Raw genomic sequence first — 21205 nt, 5'->3', positions numbered from 1 at the left:
ACATATGTGCTTTGAATTTCCTTAGAACAGAATGCATGGCGCATCTATTGGAATGGCCATTCTGTTGGAATACTGTTCTTAGGTGTAGCTCAGGAAGTAGACTGTTGGCATCTGAGACTACATGCTCCGTATGCACAAAGGAGCGTAAGACACTACTGCATTGTTCATGGTGATGCCAACCTGGTGGCCTCCAAATATAACTCCATGTGAGCTGGTCTGCTGTAGACACTATGTCCCACTGTAACATCAACTTTCTTTCGATTATGACATCCAGGAATGGTAAAATACCATCTTTTTCCACATCCATTGTGAACTGTATATTCGGCTGGAGTGAGTTAGATTCTGGAGAAACGCAGGTAATGTCTTTATTCTGTGGGGGCACACCACAAATCTATGATGCACATACTGCCAGAAGCAGGAAGGTTTGAGAGTTGCAAACTGCAGTGCTATTTCCTCAAAGTCTTCCATAAAATAGTTGACCACGATTGGAGGGAGAGGACTTCCCATGACGACACCGTCCCCTTGTCCAAAATACTGGTCATTCAGCCACGTCTTGCAGCAGCAGCAACCAACACATTTCAACACAAGCCCCACCAGGAAAGTTAAACATCAGTTCAGAAGAAAGGAAGGCTCTGTGAGGCTTGAGACTTCATCATTTTACGTGCTGACAAGGGTAACATCACTGTCCTTCTCTCAGGAGCTGAATACAACAGCAAGATGGAGGAGATGCTCGATGTTCGTTCGTGCCCTAAGCTAAGAAAGGATGTGACTGGCAAGATCCAGAGAAAAACACTAGATCTTCTTAAGAAGAGTTTTATTCTTTCTAATGTCCTTAAGAGCATACGCCAATTGGCTGCAGTGTCCCCCCCCCCCCCCCTCCACCTCCCTCCTCCAAGACTATACGGCCTTCCAGAGATACGTAAGGATGGGACTCCTCTTTGCCAAGTAGTGAGCAGCATTGGATCTTCCACTCATTTTCTGTGCCAAACATCTTACTACACTGTTGAGACTGCTCATAGGCAAGTGTGACCACCATATCCAAAATTCAGAGGACTTCATAGGTCACGTGTTGGATTTTTTGGTTAGCTTTGATGTTGTATCTTTATTTATGAAAGTATCTCGTCAGGACATGTTAGAGCTTATCAGAAAATAGTTTGAGGAAGACATAGTGGCATTATTTAAACATGCACTTTCGTCATATTGTTTCTTATCCAGTAACCAGCATTTTGAACAAGTGGGTAGTGTCTCCCACGGTGGCCAACTGTTTTAAGAAAGACGTTGAGGAAAAAGCACTGCACTCGGCAAGTCTCAAACTTTCCTGCTTCTGGTGGTATGTAGACGATATGCTTGTGATGTGGCCTCACAGAATAATGACATTACATATGTTTCTCTGGCATCTGAAATCCCTCATCTGAACATGCAGTTCACAATAGAAGAGGAAATAGATGATATTTTACCATTCCTGAATGTCATGATCAGAAGGAAAGCTAATGGTATGGTGGGACTTAATGTCTGTCGCAAACCAACTCCTACGAAGCTGTAGTTGGAGGCCACAAGTTGTCATCATCCTGTACAATGTGGTAGTGTCTTATGCTCCTTGGTGCATACAGAACATGTGGTCTCAAATGCCAACAGTCTACCTGCTGAGCTACAACACTTAAGAATGGTATTTCAACAGATCGGCTATTCCAATAGACAGATACGCCTTGCATTCCGTTCTAAGCAAATTCAAACCACGGATGTAAATAAAGATGTGCAGGCACCCATTTCAGCGGTGTTCTTACCCTATTTTGGCAGCATGTCCTCAAGAATAGAAAGAATTCGCCAAAGGCACGACATCAAGTGTGCTCTTTGGCCACCAGCAAAACTGAGGAATTTATTGTGCTTGGTCAAAGATAACCTTGGCCTTAGGAAACATGGTACGTATAAGATCTCATGCCAATGTGGAAAATCTTATATTGGGTAGACGTGCCAAACTGTGCAAGAATATTGTGTCAAACACCATCATCATACACACCTAGGGCAACCTGATAAATCAGCGGCAGCAGAGTGTTTCCAGGACATGGGGCATCACACGCTTTATGAAAAGACAAAAATTTTATCCCCAGTGTCATCTTTCTGGGACTGTGTTGTTTAGGAAACTGTACATATCCGTATGGAGGACACTCTTATCAGCAGGGATGTAGGTTTTCTATTAACCACTGCCTGGAATCCAGCACTGGCTGCCATTACATCAAAACAGGGAAAAACAGAACTTCCAATTCATGATTTGATGCAATGTAGTGCTGAGATTTAATTCAGCTTTTAACCACAGGAATGTTCGGCAGCACAGTCATCATCCACAGCACATGCGCTGAAGGCCTTTCTTTGGCTCTCAAGTACGGGGCACTAGGAGTGCCACTTTCCTGTAACTGTGTGCATCTTCCCATGCACGCGAAGTGCCTGCTCTTGAACTGATAAATTTTGAAGGTGCTTCACAATTACCATAGGTTGTGTCTTGCAGCAGTAACAGCAGCAACTACCATTGCTGAAGATGTCAAGCAGTTGTATTGATGAAATATTGTGAGATTTACATAAAACGATTCGGTGGCAAGGAAATATAACATGCTGTTACTGACAAAGACTATGCCGTTGTATGTGGTCAGTGGCAAATAAAGAATAAACCTCAGTAGAGGATATCTCTATCATCTCTATCTCTATCTCTATCTCTATCTCTATCTCTATCTCTATCTCTATCTCTATCTCTATCTCTATCTCTATCTCTATCTCTCTCTCTCTCTCTCACCCTCTGTGTCTCCCTCTCTCCCTCTCTCCTTACCCCCCTTCCTCTCTGCCCCCCTCCCCCCATAATAGTTTCACATTTTTGTTACTCACTGTCTTTGTTATAGTTATGAATTGAACATTAGTCTTATCTATTATAGAACACTGTTTTTTAGTCATCAAAGCTTACTCATGCCATTGTCTCACTTTCAGGCAACAGATCCAAAAGAACTAGGCTGTGATCCTGGTGGTATGTCATTTTTTGTTGATGGGTTCCGTGTTGCTAAATGGCTGGAAGACAATGAGCCCGCAGCGTTTCATATTTTAACATCGACGCCAATCAGATTTCAGATAAAAAACAAGGGGGTAAGTTCTTGATTCATCAAAGTTCCTACCAGAGCAAATGTGCCCTCAGTTTAGTTATGGCACACTCAGTGGCAGACTAAATTTGTTGGTGGCCCAGGGCAGCAAAACTAAGTGAGGCCCATGGTCTGCTTAGATATTGATGTGTTTGTAATGTACACATTAAAAAAAAAAAAAAAACATATATGTAATGGCTGACAAAAAAATTCAAGCATTTATTATGTGTGTATTCTATGCTGTAGTAAATGTAATATACGTACTTGTAAGTTGTAGGTGAGAAACTTAGAATATGAATCAGCATTTAGAACACCAACCATCAGGTAGAATGCAAAGAAATAATAAAGAATAGACTAAGAAATTTACATTTTATTTTATATGTCTGGAAACAAAGTTTGTACTATTATAATATCCGTTAGATTTGTAAACTTAGTATGTTTTTGCGTCTTTATTTTACCAAAATTATCGATAATATCATTGAAATCTATTTCATTTGTAACTTTTCTTTCGGTAGATAAAGTGGAGAGATTGGCTAGCTGTTCGTGATTCATCCTCAAGGAAAGACAAATTTTTTTTTTAGTTTCAGTTTAGAAAAACTTCTCTTACATGATGTGACTAAGGGACAGATTGTCAAGAAGTACCCAATTATAAGTGGTGTACAGTGTAATGATTCACTGAAGTCGCATGTAATTATAAATTGAAGGATTTTTTGAGCTTTCCATCAAGCAGCAACATCCGCTCTCGTATCAGTTCCACATAGACGCTTACAAGACCTTTTTATATCTTGCAGCATCTGCTCCTTATCAAACTCATAATAAATTTCTACTGGATTCTCCGGTTCTACAGCCAGTGTGTCATCAGAAGTTTAAAGCATAAATATTATTTCAACAATGTGGAAAATTTCGGTGATTTCCTTCGTGATCTTGTATCATTGTGACAGTTATTATATAAGTTGGTCTATGCATTCAGACATAGATTGACGAATTTCTTCTTGTATCAGTAACTCAGTGCCACGAGTTACTTCACCAGCGTTATTTTATTTACCTTCCTTCATGGCTATGGACATTGTTAATGCCCATATTCCATCTTTTAGTGCCAAAATTAATAGCGTTGCTCATAATTGTAATTTGTTCCATCACTAAAAAGTTGTGTATCCAAAGTCATTTTTGGAGACTGTGGATATTGTTGGGCTAAATTTACTTCCTGCAGTATTGTGTATTAAAAGTTGATGGAAGTCAAAAGGTTAAAATCACATATAGCTGGAAGAGTCAAGCTTGCTGCAGATCTAGTATAAGGTCGGCTGTGATGAATCTTGCATGTCTTCCAAAATGCTCACCAATGTTAAACTGAATTCTGTTGAACACTCCAGCGAGTGTCGGAACTAGTTTTAAACTTATTCTTTTTTATCTAAAAGTGATTCCCATGTATATGTAGAAAACAAGAAAAATGAATATTACTTCTCTGCAGTTCCAGATGATGCCAGAGGGAACACATGAGAATGTGCACAAGGAATGCTTAGCACAGGGATCGAACAGAGCTTTTGGGTTGACTTTTCGAATTTTTCATTGTACTCCTCCATGTAAACCCGACATTGATGCAGCATTGCTACACATTTGCGCTCTGCACAACACAATATCCCACCAATCTTTTTCCAGCTGCTGTTGAATATCTTTTGGCATATCTTGTGCAGTCTTCCCTGATGTAAAAGAAAAAGAAAAAAAAAAAAAAACCTTGGAAGGATTCTTTAACTTCCACAGTCTTGTCTTCTGTGTGGACATATCTAATTATTTGACTCATTTGGTTAGTTCTGTTTTCATCGGGAATGCTGTGAAAAGTTATTCCATAATATTTAACCTTTTTTATGTTTGCAGTAATTTTTTCCTTAACATGTTCACCCAAAATAAAAACAAATTCATTTTTTACTATTTTTGAAAAATGAAGAGGCACTCATTTGACCTTTTTGAAAGACTTTTCAAGTTTTAAACACCGCTCTTTCAATATTGGATCATATTTTGCCATGAATTGCACCAGTTATAGTTAATTTCATCTGCTTTCTGATGGAATGTCTTCAAGGTGTCCAAGGAAAGCAAGGTTCTGCTGGGTTAAAAATAGTGCAGTATCTTAAAGGTGATGTTTCTCTATTTTTTAGTGTCATTGACAAGCTTCTGGTTATCTTTGTTAATGGTTTTATTAAGTTTCATGCCCATAGAGAGCTCTTTACAGTTTTCTAGATTTGATAGTGTTCAGGTGATGATTCAGGCTTCTATTTCTTTGGATTCAATTTCCACTGCTGGCAGAAGCCAGAAATAAATTTGTTTTTGTTGGTATCAGCCTGTAGGCTCATAGTAGAGAGTAAATATACAACATTATGATCATAAATGCATGGCCATTTTGAATACTGTGTATAGCATTTTATTGTGACTGACAATAAAACCATTTTTTCAGTGGATAAAAAGGTTATTTTTTTATTTTACTGCTGTACTTGACAAACCATTGTTTGTTTGTCAAACTTTGTGGTTCTACAATTTGTGACACACAGTGTTATTTGCTGTAAAAACAGTATAAAGAAAGGATTGAAGTTTTCAACGGATTATAGACATTCAACAGTCCATAGATTTCAGATCCCAATCGTATGTCTAGAAAATTTCAAGATGATGATAACCTAATTATTTATTTTTAGAGATTTTCTTAATATAAGATAATACAATCACTGTTTGAACCCTCTTAACATCCCATAACAAAAATCAAAGAAATAATCATTACATTAATTTCACAGTATTTGTAATTATTGAGCATTATGAAGAATGAAATGAAGTGAAGTTAACAAGAGATTCAAGGTATTCTAAAGCACATGCCCACGCCAATTGTTTAGATCAGTGGCAGGCAGGAATCCTGCACGTGAGCGGTGCCCTTGCAGTAAACAGGTGTTCTGCGTGCACACAGGGGCAAGCTGGCTACCCGCTTCTCTCCCCTCCCCACCATACCGTCTCTCTGCTTCTTCATCTGTAATAAGTTTTGTTTCCTGGCCTGCTTTATTGAATGAAGGAATAAGGGTAGTACGGGTGCTTGAAAGAAATAATGGTTTGAAAGAGTGCCTATTACCTACAATATGTCGTATTTAATTATCACAGGTGGAGTTTACAATATGTTTAATGTCTGGAACAAAATTTCTACATACAGACAAACGCAAACAGTTACGTAAATTTTCATTACTGATGTTTGCTCTTAACCGAGACTTATTAATTTTCATAACAGAAAATAATCTCTTGCAAACGTATGTTGCGCCTAACATATTATCTTTGCGGCATCACGATGGAGACGAGGAAACTCTTGCTGTGGAAAGTCGTGATAAAAATCTATTACATGTCTTGCCAAAAGGAACTTGTCTCTCATACGAGAATTATGCTGTAGAATCTACAGTGTAGATCTATTAATTCCATTTGCAAACTGGGATGAGTATCACCTACAGAAACAGCAAATTGTCTCGAGAACTATTATAAACTTTGGGATAAGTATGATATATCCCCAAATCACTTAAGAAATTCCTCTTTTATTGCACTAAGTACGGGAACATATTGAAATTTATTATAATGGCGTTCAATATTAAACTTCCGCTGACCAGTGAGAATACTGTCACATATTATATGTTTCGAATTTTCGCGTTTTTGCACAAAGAAAAAATGATTCTCCCATTCCTTTCGAAAAGACAGCAAATCTCCACTTCTCTGTTTCCTTGATTCACTCTGCATTTTCCGGTTCTTGAAATACAACATTCACTACGTAGTGGTCGCTTCGCTTCAACGTCCACAGCTTAGTCTGGTACTACACTGCCGCAACCTGCCGGCTGCCACCACTGTCCCATTCGACGATTGCTCGCAAGCAGCACAAGTGCAGCGCTGTGTGCTCATGAGCCGCATGCAACGTTTGCCTGCCCCTGGTTTCGATTATCCATTTTCTGACAAGTATTCCTAGAGAGATTCAAGTGGAAGTTGAAGGGGAAGTCCCACAGTGGCTTCTATTATCAGTTGGTCTCCTAACAAGTTAAAAGTTACAGCCCAATTTTATGACAATAAGGCCTGAAGAACGATTTAGTTACCTTTCTATATTCTTACAGGGCATACATGCCTAAGCGTTGCACCAATTAAGGAAGATCACCACAAATAATGGGACATGCTGCAGGAGCCGCGCAGGCTGGATCTGAGATATTATTCCTAAAGGCTAACAACTACAGTAAAATACCTCTTAATCAAGGAAGGTCTTGCTGTGGGTTGAGTATTTGGACAGGGCGGACCATGAATGGTTTGCAGCTTTTGCCCAGCATCATCTGGTGGTGTGGGTGTGACAAAACACTCTTCAGTGGAGCACTTGGCGGCAAAAGGGTTGCCAAGGTGGCCAGGGATGGAATAGTAATAAACCCGTGCAGTACTCCTGGCATGCACTGCACTTCACTGCACTATTTACACTACACTGCACACAGTATTCCAATTGCTTCCACTGGGAGGATGAATTAGAAATCTGGCATCAGACTTTGTACACTTGTAGTGAATTGAAACACCTCGAGGGGATGCAGCTCGGGAAGGCGGCATGAAAAAAGACAGTAGCACTCTGTTTAATAAACACACTGACACGGAACATGGGGTAAGAATTCTGCTGTTCGCGCACACCCTGGAAAAATGTGGCAGACGACAATGCAAGCCATGTGGTGTTGTGCAGCCAAACTGCAGATAGCATGACAGAGCAGTGTTGCTGCATCGGAACACAACAAGAGACTGCTCGAGCGATGGTTTGGCGTGAGTAGTGTCCACAAAGTATGGCCGTCCAAGCTCTCCCTCTGGTGGAAGTGACTAGTGGGGGTGTTGGAGGGGGCTGGTTTCTGGTCTGTGGAGCCTACTGTATACTGCTACAGGTAGAAGCAATGGAAGGAGTCACCAACAAGTTCCCTCCCCCCCCTCCCCCCTCTCCCCCCTCCGTCCCCTTTTGAGAGGAAAGCACATGTGTCAACTGCACAGAGGGTTGGTTGAAGCTTACTGAGGATGGTTGCTGGAGGGGCATGCGCAAGGTTTTGCTGCCATGGTCATGCTAATGCTCATGCTGTGGATTCTGGTGAGCGGAAGGGCACGGGCAGCTCCTGTGTGCAGCGTTTAGTGTGCATGTGTACTAGTGTCGCTGCTCCAATGGTGCAGGTGCTAGTGGCAGTGGTGACGACACTGTGTTGGAAGTGGTGGGTGCCTATGGGGGCGGGGCACTGTCTGCTTCAGCTGGAGGCTGCAAAAATAGTAGTGCAGTGGTGAAATCAGGCTCCCAGGCTCTGAGGGGTGTGTCAGTCATGTTGCTGATTGGCAGTGGACCAGAGCTGCAGCACGGTAGTAGCTGTTGGTATTATAGGAACTGGAAATGCAGGTGGCTTCCAGAGACAGGAAGAGGGCGAGGTGAAATGGCATCCACAATCTGTAGTGATGTTGTGTGGACAACCAAAGCAGGACACACAGATCCTAATTAAGGCTGAAGCCACAGTTTCAGCTGAAATGTTGGGGGTAGAGGTGACCGCTGGCCATTGAGTAAATTTGTCAGTAATTTTCAGTTGGAGGAGGGTAGTGGACCGACAATGTCAAAGTGAAGGTACATGAACTGGTGTTGTGTGGGGGGAAAGGCCACCACAGGGGAGTGTACGTATTGTCTGACCTTTGTGCACTGGCACGGAACACAGGATGGAGCCCTATTGCTGTAGTCGCATTGGATACCCAGCCAGATGAAGCATTGTTTCATGAGGGGGGCACAAGGACAGATTCCTGGGTGTAAGAGGTCATGGACGCAGTCAAAAGGTGGTTTTTGAAAGGCGGGAGTGAGGAAGGGGTGGGAGCGATCATTGGAACAGTTATGTTGTGAGGGATCCACAAGGACATCACACCAGAGCTTATGGTTGGAGCCAGATATGGATCTTAGCTGGAGAATGAGGCAAGAGTCTGTATTCTGAAGGGTGTGGGATAGGTCTGTTTCCCACTCTTGAGCAGTGGCCAGGGCATTGTACCCTAAGCGTCAGGTGATGGCGCAGGAGCGGATAAGGCAATCTGCCACAATGTTATTGATACTGGCAACATTCCAGACGTCAATAATGAATTGTGTGATATACTACTGTAGCCAAATTGTCAAGGCGAGATCTGGTCTCTGTCTTTCCTGCAAAAACCAGAGGTGAGGGGATGGTGGTCTGTAAAGACAATGAAGACGCATCCCTTGATCGAAGATCCTAAGTAGTGAACGGCTTCGGGGACTGCGAGCAGCTCATGATCGTATCCACCCCAGCAATGTTGTGCATCAGAGAGCTTGGACAAAAACAAGGCGAGCAGTTTCCAGACATTTTCCATGTATTGTTGTATGGATGGCCCCGTTAGCCATCTGGCCCACGTCTTCCACAATTGTGAGGGGAGCATTAGGATGGGGATGGGCCAAAAGGGCCACTTTGGCGAGGTCCCTTTTTGGTTTTTTTGAAGCTTTTGTTTTTATTGCCATAGCATGCTGTGGTAAGGGGTTTTTGGTTGGCAGCGGTGCCCTTAAGATGGTGACAAGAAAGGTTGACTGTGCCAATGAAATGCTGGAGGCCTTCGAAGATAGTAGGGCATGGAAAGTCCACTACTTCCTATACCATCATGGGGAGGGGGTGGGAGCTGGCAGCAGAGACTAATTGGCCAAGGAGTTTGACCTTGCTCCCCCTAAAAATGCATTTTGCCTTGTTGAGGATCTCTCCAGCTTTTTACAAGCGGGAAAAAATTTCGCATAGGTGTCAGTGATCTTCAGTAAGGTCTCGAGTAGATGAGTATATCATGTAGGCAGGCAAAACACCCAGTGCGTGCCATGGGATATTGATCAAAAATTGCTGCCATGTTGGTGCAGCATGGCATAGGTTGAACACTATCAATGCACTCTCAGGCAGGCTGAAAGGTGTGATTATGGCAGTTTTCTCAGTGTCCTCCACGGTGACTGGTATTTGTGTATACTTCAGCGTAATCTGTCTTAATCAAGGTAGTAGCTCCCAGGATGGCACCATTGTAGGTGCAGAGGAGTGTTGACCAGATAGCAATCAGGGATGGTGCGGGCATTGAGTTTACGGTAATCACTGCAAGGGCATCAGGAACTGTCCTTGGAAGTGAAGAACTGAAGCCCAGGGACTTTTTGAAGGGAAAAATACACTGACAGTGAGCAGCTCTTCAAACTCCTTTTGTGCAGTTTTGCACTTGTGCCGGGGGAGGGCAGACATCCCAGAAAACCAAGGGCCAGGAGTAGTGGCGAGGTAATGCATAGTGTCATGCTGAACATTTCAGGGGACCTGAAACTGCCAGCTGTTTCATGGTGGAGCATTGTAGTGCTTCGAGAATTTTGGCGTAAATTCTAGAACCACTCGACCTTCCACCGTCTCGAACACACAGCATTTTAGATGTGAGTGGGGAGAAAGGAACCCTGTCTACTGTGCGTCACCTGTGTGTGTGTGCAGGTCTGAAGTTTATCGTGAGAAGATTGTAGACCCGGCAGTTGAACAGCACCAACAAGTACTTGTTGGTCTGCCCATGGAAGTCGTAATGAAAGTGCGCGGCAGAACCAAGTAACTTCTGTGTTTTCCTGTGCTGTTTTGTAACTCTGACTATTGTTAGTGACGAAAGAACAGTTGAATTGACAAAAGATCTGTAGTAACTTTTAACTTGAACTTGCTAGAGGCAAGACAGGTGTATGATTTCTGTATAATAGAGTTGTGATCAGCAAGCCAACTCTGTTGTAACTGTAACTGTGTTTCTAACATTTGGACACCCAAGGAGACTTACTTAACAGTATTTATTCATGTGGAGAGTGAGTTTTGTAAACGTTTGATGTTTAAATATACATCGTTAAGTGAAGCAAAAGAAACTGTGTACGTCTACATATTTTTATAAGTAGAAACAGTCTTGAGAAATTCTTGTTCCCAGCAATATACTGCGGAGAAAAAGAGGAAAGCAGTTTGCCACAGCAGACTAGCCAGCTAGGAAAGTCGACTGACCATCTCAAGCAAGTCGTATTGTTAAAGAACTTAAAGTTTGCACACATGCTTCACCACTTCAAGCTGGCCAAAACGTTAGAACGTGGTGACCAGTGGAAAAAGACTCGATAAACAGGAATTATAAGACAAAAATGAGAAAAGTGGATTTTGTATGTTGCCATAGCAACTAAACAAAATGCGATAAAGAATTTGCTCCGAAACTTTGGAACATGCTCGAGTAGTCGAAAGAGCAAAAATTTGGATTGAGAAATAGTGAAGAAGATTCCAGTGTGTTTCTCTAATAAGAAATACGCCAAGATCATATTGAGTAAGATGATCTGGTGCAGGGAGGACTACGAAGATCTGGTGCGGGGAGTGGATAGCTCTCACACACATCGCGGGGATGCAAATCCGGAAACCAACATCCATCACTGCTGGCACCAGTTGCTGTTCACCGGTGGTGACCTACTTCCACATCTGCTCACCGACACCTATGCGGAAACCAACAACCAACGCTGCTCACTGATGCTGATTCCACATTCGCTCACCGACACAGCCCAAATTCTACGCTGGATGAGCGTAAAACAGTACTTTATTGTTTTAATACAACATGGTATAAACTGTTGAATGAACTTTATTAGTGTAGTTATTATACTTAAAGTTAATTTTTAAATGCTCACAAGTACCAAAGCTGGTAAAAATATGAATAATGGACAGCAAGTTGGGGAAACTTCAGAACCAGTCATGGAAATGAGCGTTACAAACGAAGGACCTGACTGGTCTGAGTTAGTAAATCTAATTAAAACTCAATTAAAAGCAACTCTAAGTGAAGAATTAGGTGTAATGAATTCTCGATTATATGATCAATGTAAAACTTTAAATGCTAAGTTAGATGACCAGAGTCAACGGTCAAATGCTCAGAATGAAACTCTAAGGAAAGAAATAGGTTTGATGCATCCTAGTTTAAATGCTCAGAGTGAAGTTCTAAATAACCAGAATGAAGCCTTGAATAGTCAAGCAACAAATCTAGGTTTGTTAAATGCCAAAGTTGACACACAGAGCAAAGAATTTAGTAATCTATGCGAAGGCCTGGATATTTTAAAGATTGAATTTGACATCCTAAATAGTAAAGTGGAAAATTTGAAATTAGATTTAAAGAAGGAATTGACTGATTCTTTAAACGTTCTTGTAAGTCAAATGTTTACTCACTTCAATCAAAAACAGAAGGATAATTTTCAGGATCTGACAAAAAGATTAAAATTGAATATTGAGGAGAAATGTAATAGTCTAGAATTAGAGATTCATGGATTGGACAATATATGTAATGCTAAGTTTAATGCTATAAATCAGGGATGGCGTACTTTGAAAGAGAGCATTGATAAGCATAGTGAATTAATGCCTGTCATTCAGTCGCAAATTACGCATGTAAGTACACAAGTAGACAGTGTAGAAAGAAGCTTCAAAGAGAAGATGGCAAGCTCTGATATCATAAATGTAAGTAGTTTGGAGGAACAGGTAGAGGAAATGATAAATCGAAAAGTTTCCATGAGAGTAACCTCCAGAACGTGTCACCTATTGTTTCTTTTGAACTTTCAGATACTCGAAAGGATATAGATGACATGCGGAAAGAATTCAAGCTTATTCAAAACAAAGTAAGAAAAAATGTATTGTCTCCTAATTGTGTTACCTAGTGAGGTGGTGATTGTTTTGCAATGGAGAGACTTTCAAACAAAATTTAACGAGAAGTACTGGTCTGCATTTGCGCAAGTGCATTTGCTCAAGTGAAGTTCATATCAGATCCATGGAATCCAGGCAGAGTCATCTATCCCCCAAGGACGTTAACATTCTGAGTTAACAGGCAGAGTGATGACCGTTGGATCCTGAGTTGTTTTCGGTGTTTCTTCCAAACTAGTTTCCTTCAAATCTTAAACTATTCTGTAGTCTATTCCTACAATCTTAAACTATCCAATAATCTCATTACCTAGAATACTGGATATGACTACAACTTAGGAGAATCACAGAATAAGAAAGTAAGTGATCTCTAAACATGAAATAAATTGAATAACAATATTATGTCTGTGGAAAATATAATGTGACAAACTCAACAACTGTTAGACTGTAGTGTATAATTTTCTATTTTGTATAGAATATTTTATGCCTTTTATGAGATGTGATGCAGATGGGAGGGTTTGTATCAGTTTTGAAAGGGGTGGGTACTGGGGATAAAAGCATGGTTTACGAGTACACATAAATCATGACTAACACAAAACAAACACCACACCTTTCAAACAACCCTCGCAAACAAGTGTGACTGATTCTTCACCATTATCCAATTCCATAGGGTTGCTAAGATTTCCTTTGGGGACCTCAAGTGTGAAGGTGGGAATGTCTGTTCTGTAGGAGACGATTTAACACCAAACCACCTCTGGCGTCTCACCCAAGTACCTCTGAAGTAGGGATCCTGGGGAAGGGGGATTGGAAGGGTTTCCTGTCTTTGGGGCTATCTTCTTTCTCTTCTTCGATCTTAGCAACCATTTCTATTTATTTCCTTTCTTACTTCTCATTTAAAGACCTATTTATTTTTTCCCTCTTCCCATATTCATCTACTTCTATTGCAGACATCCTTCCTGGTTTCTGTGGTTTCCAATAACCTACATCTTATTTTCAGATAAGAACTCCAAAGAACCAGACGACACAAACACACATCCGCATACACACAAAATTACATTTATACACAAATATTAAAATTGCACACTAAAAACCTGTCACGATGTGAGAACTGTCAGGTATTATAGGGGAAAGATGATGTGTACATAGGGAAACATAGACAACTAGGTACACAAACACTATGACAGTTCTACATTGCCTATTTATATAAAAACTATAAGGAGGAGGCATGAGTAATAAAAGAGAACGCAAGCAAGATTGGAGTTAATCGCGATGCTTATTTAAGAAAAATCAGTGTAGCAAATACTCTGATAAATTGATGAATAGTAGAATAGTGAGACTTGAATTATAGGTAGACATAGCATACGGTAAGGGTATAGGAGTTGAGAAGTAGAGGAGGACTCCAGGGATTAAATGAAGTATTATAAAAGTGAATGTGAAGTGTAAAATAGGTTCGTAGCTTTACCAGAAAATACTTAATTACAGTATACATAGCAATTTATACTAGGGTAATGAACCAAGAGGCCTACTCGGAAAGGATAAGGGGGGCGTAGCCGGCATTTGCTAAGTAAATAGGGTAGGCATACTTACATCGAGATAGGATGACCTGTGGCTTGAAAAATAGAAATTTTTTTATAAAGGGGCTTGCCTACCGGAACGGAAAGAGGAAGTGCTCTCAAAGGTGAACCAACATGCGATGTATAGGTACTGATCCTAGGATATGGGGACAGTACCATGACAGAAGTCATACATTTTATAGGGATTATTCTGGTAAGTTTGAATTCCATGCACAACTAGCATTATTAAGTTTTATGTAAGGTTACGAGTGGCAAAAGGAACACTTTTAAAATTCCCAGGGTTCTTCCAAACTACAATAGATAATGAATTAGTACATACTTAGGAAAGGTAGTACAAAAGGTAAATTACTCATGTGTCATAAACACCTGAAATTTAAGATTGAAAAATGAAGATAGTGTTCACGATTTCTAGATATTAAGAGCTGACTAAAACCTTGAGTGAAATGCTCACATTTTATTATCAAAGTAAAATGTGAAAAGAATAGCTAAATAGTAAACAAAAGGTTATTCACGATTATTAAAAGAAATGAAATGTATACTTTTCAAATGTGAGTTGTTATTCTGTGTGATATTAATGTACATAATGATTGTATAAAATAACGCGTGTTCAATCTGAGGGTGGGGGGGATATGTAGCGCTATGAGAATTTTGGCATAAATCCTAGACCCACTCAGCTTTCCACCGTCTTGAACACACAATATTTTAGATGTGAGTGGGGAGAAAGGAATCCTATCCACTGTGTGTCACCTGTCTGTGTGTGCAGGTCCGAAGTTTATTGTGAGAAGACTGTAGACACGGTGGTCAAATGGCAGTGACAAGTACTTGTTGCTCAGTCCATGGAAGTCATTATGAAAGTGCACAGCAGTGTCAAGGAACTTCTGTGTTATTCTGTGCTGTTTTATAATTGTGACTATTGTTAGTGACGAAAGAACAGTTGAGTTGAAAAAAGATGTTTAGTAACTTTTAACTTGAACTTGCTAGAGGCAAGACAGGAGTACGATTTCTGTATAATAGTTGTGGTTAGCAAGCGAACTCTGTTGTAAATGTTTCTAACGTTTGGACACGCGAGGAGACTTACTTAACAGTATTTATTCATGTGGAGAGTGTGTTTTGTAAAAGTTTGATGTTTAAATAGACGTCGTTGAGTGAAGCAAAAGAAGCTGTGTACATCTACTTATTTTTATAAGTAGAAAGAGTTTTGAGAAATTTCTGTTCCCAGCAATATACTGTGGAGAAGAAGAGAAAGAGAGTTTGCCGCAGCAGGCTAACCAGCTAGGAAGGTCGGCTGGCTATCTCACATAAGTTGTGTCGTTAAAGAAGTTGAAGTTTGCACACATACTTCACCACTTCAAGTTGTTCAAAACATTAGCACTTGTACAAGGCGGAAACTACAGTGGATGGTCCTACTGAGGGTGCCATCAACTAACAGTGATTTGGTATATCGGCCAGTAGGCTGTAATGACCAAGGATTACTACTAAAGTTACCTTCATCCAGATACTTTTTGAATTGTGCAACTGTTGTATAGATATATTAATATTCATCATGTGTCTTACATAATGATAATTTCTGTATAGCTTAATAGACGTCTCTGGTCTACTTCATTTGCTCAATTTTTTTTTTTCAAAAGTACATTAAGCTCACTTCCTTTGTATTTTGTTTTTTAATTAACTGTTGTTTAATTCAGTTATTTCTGTTATGTATCGAATGGGCATGTTACTGTCCACTTCCTATAGGCAGTGCAACTTGTATTGTTTTCGTAGCAGCAGTGTAAGCCACTGAGCTGATAGCTCTGTTCCTAGCAAGGAATATGTGCCAAAGGTTGAACGTTTTTATTTTTTGACTTGAGCATATCTGCTCAATACTTTGACCATTGCTTTCTCACAATGTAATTTTATGTAAGTAACCTTTGTATCCCATGACAGTTGTCATTTTGGTTAGTAATTTTGTAAAACTTAATTTGCTATGTATTTTTATAGGGTTTCTTAAAATTTCGTTCTGATAAAGACATCCTTAGAGGTGTCAAAACCTAGGTTAATGTATGAAACAGTTCTTTGCAACTGTTTGGCTGTGTGAGTTCTTTGCTGAAACTTATATACAGTTGCTGAGAGTTTAAAACTAAGATTTCTACCAACCTAGGTATCTAAGTCTGTATCAAAATACAAAAACATCAGAAAAAAATTTTGAAACACACACATAGCTTTTGATTTTAATAAGCAGTGCACAGAAAATGGACTTTTGCCAAGTTACGTTAAATCCTATCTGAACATCAGACAGCGCATGAAAGAACCAAAAACTTTCCAGTGCTTAATACAAGAAAGAGGATGGATTAAATGAAGAGGCCTATGTTTTGTATCTTGAGCTCACCAAAATTTTTTTGCATAGATTTTAATTTTCAAATTGAAGCTTTTTCGGAATTTATTATTGACAGAATGGATATCTATAAGAATTGTGTTACAAAAAGAAATGAGAGAAACTAGCTAATCTTAAGAGCATTTTACCTGTAAAAAAAGCCCATTGTTAGCAGTTTCCAAAGGTCTGAGCATAAATTTTTCAACAGAATTCTGAACAAGACTGAGATAGATTTTACACCAGAAGAAACTGCCCTTTTGGAGAAAGGGCTTAAATACAGTGTAATGCCTAGCTCATGATGTGTGCAGATGTTTGAGAAACATGAAGTTAAAAACTCCTGTCATTGTAATTTTGATAAACTGATTAAAATATTAATGTCAAGCTAAAAGAAAACAATGCCCTTATAATGAATTCAGACCAAGGGAATGTTGTAATCATGCTACTCAGAATGAATCTGTATATAACTTTACAATTTTTTGAAGAGAATAATGTGTCTGAGGTAGATGAGAATCCAAACCACACAATACAAAAAGAAATTAGACTTGCCATTAATAGTGCTACATAATGGCTCAAACTGTTTAATAAAAAACAGCTTATTTATATGAATCCACAGGCTCCAAACTTGCGCTCCCAGCTTAAAGTACATAAAATTCACCATAAAATATGTCGAATTATAAACAGTATGAAAAGTGCATATCATGAGTTAGCAAGGCTTCTTCACAAAAGAAAAAAAGTTTTTTTTTTGTACATAATTATTCTGTCATCACTAGACCAAAATCAAAGATTTGCAGTGTGATCAAGATACTAAATTATTTTCACTAGATATTACAAACCAAATATACTAATATACCTGTTTAGACAACTGTTAACATCGTTGAAAAAAACTATGTACTTTTAAAAAAGGTATTTTGATGAGCAAATCACTGACCTAATTTGTTGGCTAGGAATGGTAGTAAAATACAACTATTTTGTTTTCACCATCAGACGAACGGCAGGCATCTTTGTGATTATTTTCATTTACTCACTGGAAGAAAAATTCTTCAACAATTGTTTATTTGCTGATCTGGGTATTTTGGTGTATTCTTGGCATGTAGAAGACATTCTGATCATATACAGCAGTTCCCTGGAAGGAATTGAACAGTAATTTTAAATTATTAGTAGTCTTCATGAAAAAATTAGCTTCATTTATGAATTAGAAAATAATAACTGTCAGCTTCATTACTTGGACCTGAGCATTGCTATTGATGACAGATTTTCCTTTTCCGTTATTCAAAAAGCCACTAATACTTAGATTGTGCGCTCTAGTTCACTGCATCCTCATTTCCATAAAAAAGCAATTTTTTCATTCAGCCATTCATTGTACAGATTATGTACCATTGTCACCTAACAAGATGAATTTAATAAAAACTATTGCACCTGATAATGGCTATGGTCCCTCATTAGTTGTAAAGATCGTCAAAGTTAAAACTGATGCTAAAGTGACTACTTTAGGCATCAGTGGTGTTTCTAACAATAATGAGTACAAAAATGTGTCTTCTATTCCATTTTCAGGCCTTATTTTCTATAGAATTCATTGTCTTCTAGTTAAAAAATATGGATGCTAAGTTACCGTTTCCACAAACAGTAACTTGTAAAAAAAAATCTTATTCACAATCTCAAGTCTACAGTTGTTCTTATACACAGTTTAGGAATTTATAAAATCACTTGTGATACTTGCCCTGTTTGTTATGTAGGACAAACTGGAAGATCTTTCATTGTCAGGTACAAGGAACATTAATTGGTAAAAAGAGGCACTAATCTGTGAATTTAACTTTTGCTGATAATCTATTAATTTCCAGTCACGAACCGAAAAGTGCTGAAAAATTTCCATTTTGCTTAGGGGAAAGAAAGGTCGTAGGATTGATGTACTTGAAGAGCTGAAGATTTTCAAACATATTTCTAAGAACCATGGCCTCATCCTCAATGAACAGTTGCAATTAAGTTACAAAAACTTTTTCTACATGTTAAATCCACTGCCTGTGGAAATTTAATTCCTTTATTTTTTTACTATGTTTTCTTGCCTCTAGTTTCGAAACACCTTTTTCTTCGATTCTCATAGATGTATACTACTAAAGTTGCTTTCGTGCAGATATTTTTTGTGTTGTACAAATGTTCGTATAAATATTCTTTAATATCCTGTGTTTTACATAAGGGTAATATCTGCATAGCCTAATAGATGGCTCTGGTATACTTCATTTGTTCAACTTTTTTGTCTTTTCAAAAGTAGAATAAGCTCTCTTCCTTTGTATTTTGTTTTTAAAATGACCTGTTGTTTAATTCAATTATTTCTGTTATATATCTCAGGCGGCACATATGTCACTGTCTGCGCCTGATGGGTGGCGCAACTTGTAAGCCTTTTGGCCGATTGGTCCGATGTTTTTCCTAGCAAGGCATATGAGCTGAATTCTTGAACATGTTTAATTTTAATTTTTGATTTGAGCGTATCTGCTTGAAACTCTGACCATCACTTTCTCACAATGTAATTTTATGCAACTAACCTTTATCATGACAGTTGTCATCTTGGTTAGTAATTTTCTCAAACTTAATATCCTGTTTATTATTTCACAGGGTAACTTAAAATTTCATTCTGATGAAGACGTACTTAGAGGTCTCAAAAACTATGACAATGTATCGAACAGTTATTTGCAACTGATTGACTGTGTGATTCCTGTGTTGGAATATGGATAAGTCGGAGCCAATGTTGACAAGGTTGTGAACAGGAAACTAGTGTCATTGAAGCCCCATATGAATAGGCACTGTGAAGTGTGACAGCAGCTGAGCGTACGTACTTTCACTGGTTGCTGGGGTTTGGGGACTAGGAGCACAGAGGGCTGCATTTCTCACTAATCCTTTGGTGGTACCAGCAAGGTGTGCCTAATTCATGGTGGTTGTGGTTGTCAGGGGATAGTTAGAACTGTGCCGACGGGAACAGCTGTTTTCACCCGGCCGGAATCGTGTGTAGAAGGCAGTCAGCACCTGGCGGCGGGTGCATGAGCTGTAGTTGGACAATGCTGGAGGTAAATGCTGCCATCTCAGAGCTCAGGTGTGTCAGAGCTTGAGGTGAGGAGGAGTTGGTTGGTGAATAGCTGGCCAGAGCCACAAAGTGGTAGCCGGCATTCTGTCTACAGCCATAGCAAGGAAGGAGTTCGGGGTTTTGAGCAGTTAATTGGCCAAGATCATTGCGTCACCTAATGGTAAGTGGGCGTGTGAGGCCAGGGCAGCCTATACGGGGGCAGGAACGTGCAAGAGCCAGCAGTTTAGGAGCAAGCCATCAGGGAGGATGTGTGGTTTGGCTAATGCTTGGATCTGATCCAGCAACAGGGACAGTCATATGTTGGTACACTGCTCAAATGATAACTAATTGTGTGTCTGTTGTAGATTCAATGGTGTGATGCTGGATATGATACATTTTTTTAGTTCAGTCTAGCTGACAGAGGGGGATGGGTGTGAAACAACATCCCAGACTTCGGCAGTAGTGACCAAGTCGAGGTGGCTGATAACCATCTTGAATTTTGTTGAGTTGCTCGTAATAGAGCTACCTGTGGAAGCTGCCTCGATAGAAGAAAACCACAGGCAAGGGTCTCACAGGTTGAAAGGGGGCAAGTGAGCAGCAGCGCAACTGGGAGGAGGGTCTGCAGAGTCAGCTTGTGCTGGGTGCGCTGCTCAGTTGGTAAACAGAGTCAAGCAGTTCTGTAGTGTTGACAGTTGCGTGTGCAGAGTTCCGACACCTCCGAAATGCTTGTAGGTGCTGGGGTGGGAGGAGTAATGGGGGAGCTGCTGGCTAGAGAGCTCATTAGGCATGACAACTGTAGGGATGGGAACATGTGGCAGCAACAATGTGACTTAACAGTGCATGGAGCGTGTCGTGGTATGTAGGATGGTGCTGCCAAGCAGTGTTGTGGAGAAAGAGGTGGCAAGATAGGGGAAGCAGGACACGCACACTGTGGACTGTGCAATACAATTTGAGCCATGTGTTGTCGTGGGAAGGAGCGTTCATTACACCTCATAGTAAAACTGGCTTGACTAGGCGTGCAGCTGTTGGCTGCAGGAGGAGTGTGGATGGGTGCGGGGAGGGGTGCAGAGGTGGTGTGCACGAAGGGAGTGTGTTTATGCAGGGGTGGCAAAGGCAAGGGGCAGGTATGGGTGCGAGTGGGATGCATCCAGCTGACCTAACGATTTTTGTACTTCTAAGGGGCATACATGCCTAAACAGTATGTTAATTATGGAAGTAGATAGTGTCGGAAGTTCCATGCGGCTTTTCGCGGATGATGCTGTAGTATACAGAGAAGTTGCAGCATTAGAAAATTGTAGCGAAATGCAGGAATATCTGCAGCGGATAGGCAGTCTGTGCAGGGAGTGGCAACTGACCCTTAACATAGACAAATGTAATGTATTGCGATTACATAGAAAGAAGGATCCTTTATTGTATGATTATATGATAGCGAAACA

At 40.0% G+C, this 21205-nt stretch overlaps 1 protein-coding gene across 1 annotated transcript in view; it reads left to right on the top strand.

The window, feature by feature from the left end:
• LOC126281339 (gamma-butyrobetaine dioxygenase-like) overlaps positions 1–21205 on the top strand; it is a 74729-nt gene that overhangs the window by 23537 nt on the left and 29987 nt on the right. The window contains exon 7 of the mRNA XM_049980224.1: positions 2974–3126. Coding sequence (XP_049836181.1) covers positions 2974–3126 — 153 coding nt within the window. The remainder of the gene's footprint in view (positions 1–2973; positions 3127–21205) is intronic.

The sequence above is a fragment of the Schistocerca gregaria genome, chromosome 7 (assembly GCF_023897955.1).
Source record: "Schistocerca gregaria isolate iqSchGreg1 chromosome 7, iqSchGreg1.2, whole genome shotgun sequence".
Classification (NCBI taxonomy): Eukaryota; Metazoa; Arthropoda; class Insecta; order Orthoptera; family Acrididae; genus Schistocerca; species Schistocerca gregaria.
Note: the sequence above shows the minus strand (reverse complement) of the source record. Positions and strands in the feature narration are given on the sequence as shown.